The sequence below is a fragment of the Salvelinus sp. IW2-2015 genome, unplaced genomic scaffold, assembly GCF_002910315.2.
Source record: "Salvelinus sp. IW2-2015 unplaced genomic scaffold, ASM291031v2 Un_scaffold3109, whole genome shotgun sequence".
In the NCBI taxonomy this organism is placed as follows: Eukaryota; Metazoa; Chordata; class Actinopteri; order Salmoniformes; family Salmonidae; genus Salvelinus; species Salvelinus sp. IW2-2015.
Window position 1 is genome coordinate 18,457 of NW_019944399.1, and position 7,200 is coordinate 25,656.

Genomic DNA, 7,200 nt, shown 5'->3' on the forward strand with positions numbered 1-7,200 from the left:
TTATCAGAATAGTGCAAGCTAATGCTAATTATAGACTTTTCATGACASTTGCCAGGCTTTAGTATTAAGTATAGGCCTACCACTGGCTAATCAAAGTATATACGTGTACCTTCCATTGTTTACAATTTTCCATTGTTATGAATCTCATTGGGGAAAAAGGTCAACATTTTTGCAGCCTAGCTGTCAATCGCTATCGGCATGAGCATGTAAACCTTGCATTGGAAACCCGGCCGGTAAAAATCTCAGATATTGATTGGAATTGTCTAAGGCAGTGAGAATAATGTCAAGCTGAATAAAACTACATTAAATTGAAAGATTATGCAATATAACCTTAGGGCTACATACAGAGGTATTCCAGTCAACCTTAAGCGGTTTCTCAGATAAAGACTAGGACTATTTCAACTCCTAGAAAGGCTGATTTTTAGGGTGGTTGCCCCAAAATGTATTATTTTGTATTGAATTGAAGGTTGTTTGCATTATTGAAAGCTATGCAGTTTTAACATTACAAACTTGGCATTTATTTGGTAAATAAAACAATGCAGCATTTGCTGTAAAATGCCTAATTTCAAGGCTATTCCAAAACATTGTTACAGTGCACACAATGGGAATTATATTGCATGGCATTAGTCAGCCACTCAAGTAAAATTAGCAGTGCTACTCATATCCGTAGCCATAACATTAAAAGGCTAACGCTAATAAAGCTCTTGGATATTAGCACCATGAGAGTTACTAGCTACTGTAGCGACAATACGTGCCGATAAAATATTGGCTACTCATTATGCAAGTACATTTATACATTTATACATTTTGCAACAGCCTTTTCAGGAGGGCTCCTGAGTGGCGCAGCGGTCTAAGGCACTGCAACTCAGTACAAGTACAGTCCCTGGTTCAAATCCTGGCTGTAGCACATCCGGCAGGGATTGGGAGTCCGGTGCACAATTGGCCCAGTGTCGTCTGGGTTTGGCTGTGGTAGGCCGTCATTGTAAATAAGAATTTGTTCTTAAATGATTTGCCTTTTTAAATTATATAGGGTTGTTGAGCTCATTACCAAGCTGGCAAAGGCTCAGTATGGCCAGTAAAATRGATCATGAAGTTTTCACTGATAAAGAGCCTGGAATCTCTGTGGAAAGAGTTGCACCCATGGCCGTCATCAGATATCCAAAGCAAAACCCTAACCTCCTAAAAACACTCCTCTTAAAACGTCAATGACAAATTGTAGTCACTATTGTTGGAAATGGCCTTGCTCAATGAAGTGTATTTTCCTCTATAATGCTTATGCCTTCTGTAGGAGGAGTGAGTGTAACGGTTTAAATAAGACTGTAGGCAGTTAGGTAGGGTAGGAGGCATACCAATGTGTGTGCATGTCTGTGTGTCTATGTGTTTGCATGTGCATTTAAGCAATCACTAGAAGAATATGAAAATGTCAGTAATCAAACTGTAAAAGTATTGACAAGCAAAACCGGCCAAGATTACGATTTGTACAACATAACTGCAGTCTTACAAACTTTGTGGGTGGATGGATGTAACTGGCCTGATTTATAGTAGTTCATTAGACATTTGGAAGAAAGGCCTCAAAGTTCCAGACCTGCTGGGAATGAGGATTATTTGCTTATAGAACTATTTAGATGTTGGGGGGGTGGGGGGGGGTCAGATTCAAACCCATTCTCACAGCGTACATAGTACGTGATCCAAAGTCATCGGCATAGACTGCTGGACCGACCCAGGCCATGGCCTTGACATTCCTTTGTATTCCTATGCATTTACTTTGTCCCCAGGACGGGCGCACCTTCTGCAGGAGGACAGAGTGTGACTGTGTGGACCCCGAGGCAGACCTGTTCTGCTGTCCTGAGTGTGACTCCAGAAAGTCCAGCCAATGTCTGCACCAGAGTGGACACACACTGTACAACAGCAGAGACTCCTGGATCTACAGCTGCCAGCTGCGCTGCCTGGTATACAGCACACACACACACCACACACACACACACACAACACACACAACACACACCACACACAACATACACACACACACACACCACACACACACACAACACGCTTCTTGTGTACTTTGTTTGTACACAAAACTCTCTTGTTCACACAGGCACGTTTTACACTTTGTGCAACATGGATGAAGAGGATGTGTATGTCTCTCCTCTGATCTTTTTTCCCCATATTAAAACAGACAATCCACTTGCAGTGAAAGACGCTCAACATTTACATTACATTAAGTCATGCTAAACAGAACCCCATCCAGAAGCGACCCACAGAAGCTACCAGGGTCAACGCAGCGCTCAAGGATACTTAGACAGATCTTCCACAAGGTCAAAACCAGCAAACACATCTCCCAAGCTCCCAACCGCGCCAGGCTACCAAGCCCTCCAAGGCCCCCCCCCCCCCACCCCACCCCCACAGTCCCCGAGAGCTGCCCTCAACCATCCGAGACCCCCCACCGGCCCCAATCCCCCCAAAAATGGTCATAAAAGAATTCCAATTTCCCCACCCCAAGAACCACCGTCGCCCAATGCAACCAACAAATAAACAAAAGACAAAGACAAAGGAGAACCAGAAAACAACCATGCAAAAACCTAAAGACATCGAGGACAACAAAAATCATAACAGCAAGGCCAACTGAATATATTTGAGTGCATGTATGACACTATTTACGTGTGTGTGTGTGTGTGTCCGTGTATGTGCACATGTGTGCGTTTGAATGCGAGTGTGTGTATACGCATGTGTACAAACACCTGCGCGGCATCAGCCTCAGGCAAACAGGCATTAGCTGTAACAACGCTGCCCCTCAGTCATTCAAACGTACTTTTTGTTTTGTTTTATTTTGACTTATTTTTTAATTTGACCATCATTATATCCCCCACCCAACAACTCCACTCCCACGTGTCTCCAATTCCACATCCCAACCCTCAGCTTCCCTCAGCCCATCCCACCTATCTCTACTGACCACCCTCTTCAGATTTCTACACACCATATGTCTTTCAACTATGCTGTGCTGTTTAACATGCAATTTATCCATCTAATCGAATAAGTAAGCTCGTAAGTAAGCATTTCACTGTAAGGTTTGTTGTATTCGGCGCATGTGACTGATAAGATTTGATTTGATTTGAGTAGAATCCACAGATTGYGAGTTGAAGATAAATACTTTTATTAAGAGTATTAGTATGTTARTAATTGACTGACCAGGTCTCTCCAGATCTCCCAATAATGCTATTTCTMGGGGCAAATKTTWGATTAATSTTATGCTTTTTCAGCCATTCCTGAACCTGAGACCAGAAACAGGSTACCTGAGGGCAATACCAAAACAAATGGTCTAYTGATTCTGTATCCTCACAACAAAATCTGCWGAGMTGCGATGATTGTATGCCCCAAAATATTCAACATTTAGGTGGTGGCAAGAATTCTGTACAATCATTTTAGCTGAAAAGCACAAAGTCTTGAAACTTGCGTCGTTTTATATATCAGCTAATACACCCTGTCTCCTCTGATCTTGATTGCGTGTCTTTCACGAGCAGCACCCAGCTAATTATTATGGCTACCAGGAAACAAAGCAGATCCTTGCATGCTAATGAGATAGGCTGTGAAGAAGCCTGATAACYGAAGAAAAAGCAGATGTTACCGTCTTGATATGAAATAGAATTATATTTTTTGGTGGCCTAGCCTTTGTGTGTGTGTGTGTGTGTGCGCGCGTGCACCTGCGTTTTGTGAATGTGTGTGACATCTTTGTGTGTGCATGTGCATTACCTTACTCTGCTGGACCTGATAATTAGGCTCTGACAGCTGTGCAATTAGCTAAGCGATGCTGCCGTGGAAACACAGATCCCAGAATCAGCATGGCACCAACAACCATTCTAATTTGCCCAGCCAGCCTTGAAGTGTCATCGGAAAGGAAGAAAGACRTTCTAAGGCCTTAGACACAGCTATCACTACTGTGGCCTATGGCCAAACCTTCAAGTGACTCACAACAAGAGAGACAGAGAATCTACAGTGTGAGCCTGTGATATTAAACTGATATTATAAACTGGGTGATTCGAGCCCTGAATGCTGATTGGCTGACACCCGTGGTATATCAGATCATATACCACGGGTATGACAAAACATTAACTTTTTTCTGCTGTAATTACATTGGTAACCAGTTTATAATAGCAATAAGGCACCTCAGAAGTTTGTTCTATATGGCCAATATWCCATAACTAAGGGCTGTATACAGGCACTCCGCGTTGCGTCGTGMTTAAGAACAGCCCTTAGTCATGGTATATTGGACATATACCACACCCCCATGGGCCTTATTGCTTAAGTATATGTCGGTGATCAAAGCCATAGTACTGATCCCACTATGTCAGCCATCAGGTGATTCACATCAGAGAGCTGCTTAGACACTTGTCTCTGTATTCCTAACTTTATCCTTCCAATGTGGTCTTACAATACTCCATAGTAGTCAGGACTGTTCCAAACAAGTGTCCCTTGTTTTTCTTCCATTCTCCTCCAATCAATCTGTCTGTCTAGGAGGGAGAGGTGGACTGCTGGCCCCTGGCGTGTCCAGTGTTGGCGTGCAAGTACTCTGCCTTGGCGGAGGGCAAATGTTGCCCGCACTGCGTCACTGACCCCTGTCTGGCAGACAATATTGCCTACGACATCATGCAGACCTGCCAGGACCCCGCTGGGATCACCCGCCTCAGCAGTGCCACGTGGCCCATGCCAGGGTCACCCTGCACCACCTGCAAATGCAAGGTGACAACAACAACAACTCACCTCTTACCTGACACAGACACACATACACACACAGGAGCACGCAAAAACACATACATACGTACATACGCTCACACACACACAGTGAATGGCAAGCTTTTCCTGCACCTCCTGCAAGTGCAGTATTTACAGGAACACTAACGCACACAGCTGTGTCACCGGCAAGAACAAAGCACGCAACCCTAACCTAGGCCCGGGATTCAATGCAAGGTGCATTATAGGGCAGCATACTATACAGCTGATAATGCGCCATTCATGGTAACTGCTGCACATGTCGGTTCTATAGTGTAAGTGCCCTTTTAACGTTTGTTGAATCCCGGCCCTGACCTCACCTTGCATCACTCTCACATGGTAGCATACGCAAGCATGCAGAAAAAGAATGGAACTAACTACCTGTTTCTCTTTTTTTTTYTTYATATTCCCCTTTTTTATCGCCGCCGTGGTCAGAATGGAAGTGTGTGCTGCTCGGTGGAGCTGGATTGTCTTCAGAACAACTAAACCCTCCTCTTTCGGTAGCCGTGCTCTTCTCCTCCTCACCAATAGCCCCTTTCTTCAGATCCTAGACTGGCCACACTGTTTGAAGACCCTACCTTTGGACCCTTTTACCACACATGCTCACAAACACGCACATACGCACGCACACACTCTGCCTGGGTTAGGGCAGTGGCTGGTTCTTCAAGCAACACTGTATCGCTGACAAATTGAGAGATGGTGTGTCTGTCTGCTACACAACTACAGGAGGAGACCAACCCACATATAACCGTTTCCTCACTCACCCCCTACTTGCACCCTTATCAGTGTGTTCTGTATGTGTGTGTGCGTGCGTGTGGGTATACCAGGGGTGCCCAAACTTTTTTGGCCCACAACCCCATTTTGATWAAAAATAAATTGCAACCCCACAATGTAAGAAAGTTATGTAATCAAGGGACAGTGTTTTTTAATTGTCGCTATGACAGTCTATTAGAAATCAGTCTGACAGTCCTTTTGAAAGTATTTCAATGTGAAGGAAGTATGGTTTGAAGTGACTGAAATGCATCTGATATGTGTTGGGAAGTTCAGAAGATCATCAGGCAATCATTTTTGTATGATCTTCTGTGTAGAAAACATTGTTAATGTTCTTTTTCCCCCAGTCTGATTTTTTCTGCCTGGTCCTGTCCAATCTGTCCTAATGAGTCCTGTGTGACATGGGCATTGTGGAGGGAAACAGAAGACACATGAGTGGTCCTGAGAATTCGTATGTTTGATGGGGTCATAGCATTTGTAGGAAGAAAACATMAACTTCTCTGTTTATTACAGCTGCATCTAGCGGCTACCAGCGCAATTTTTCCCCCCCAGAGATTCTCTCAAATAAAATGTTATTGGTCGCATACACATATTTGGCAGATGTTATCGCAGGTACAGTGAAACGCTTATGTTTCTAKCTCCAACAGTGCAGTAATAACTCACAATACATGATAACACAGACAAAACCCCCAATATTAAAATTAAGAAATTAAGAAATATCAGAACGTGCAATGTCAGAGTCTGGAAAATAAATGTTTTTTATGTTATTTCATTTTTATTTAACTAGGCAAGTCAGTTACCATGCTACCATGGTGTATTATCATGTGTTGCTGCCATGCTATGTTGTTGTCTTAGGTCTCTCTTTATGTAGTGTTGTGGTGTCTCTCTTGTCGTGATGTGTGTTTTGTCCTATATTTTTATTTTATTTAAATTTTTAGTCCCAGCCCCCGTCCATGCATGCTTTTGCCTTTTGGTAGGCCATCATTGTAAATAAGAACTTGTTCTTAACACAACATGACAACAACATGGTAGCAGCACAAAACCTGGTACAAACATTATTGGGCACAGACAACAGTACAAAGAGCAAGAAGGTAGAGACCACAACACATCATGCGAAGCAGCCACAACTGTCAGTAAGAGTGTCCATGATTGAGTCTTTGAATGAAGACATGGAATGAAGACTACTTTGGTGACAGGCAGTGGCTGAGACAGAAGATGTTCTGACTTTATACACTGCACTCTTTGAKAGACATAGTTAGCAAAACCAGGTCAAAGTCCCTCAGAGACACAAATACTCCTTAGCCGACCCACAAGAATGGAATGTTCTACCGCAGTTGGCAGTGGCTTCTGATTAAATTCAATTTTCACAGATCCTTTTGTTGCAATTTCGATGAGGCTCTCTTGTTGAGATWTCTCGTTCCAGTCGCTAGCTGCAGCGAACTGAAAAGAGGAGCGACCCGGGGATGTGTCTGCTTTGAGGACCTTTAACAGAATGTGACTGGCAGAACGGGTGTTGTATGTGGAGGATGAGTAGGAGGGGAGTGAGGCCTAAGAGGGTTTTATAAATATGCATCAACCAGTGGGTCTTGCGACAGGTATACAGAGATGACCAGTTTACAGGGGAGTATAGAGTGTAGTGATGTGTACTATAAGGAGCATTGG

General features: G+C 43.6%; 1 protein-coding gene across 1 annotated transcript in view; it reads left to right on the top strand.

Moving 5' to 3' along the window:
- LOC112075366 (protein kinase C-binding protein NELL1-like) overlaps positions 1–2,155 on the top strand; it is a 15,819-nt gene extending 13,664 nt beyond the window's left edge. Inside the window, exons 2-3 of the mRNA XM_070440884.1 lie at positions 1,776–1,949; positions 2,099–2,155. Coding sequence (XP_070296985.1) covers positions 1,776–1,949; positions 2,099–2,155 — 231 coding nt within the window. The remainder of the gene's footprint in view (positions 1–1,775; positions 1,950–2,098) is intronic.
- The last annotated feature ends 5,045 nt before the right edge of the window (positions 2,156–7,200 follow it).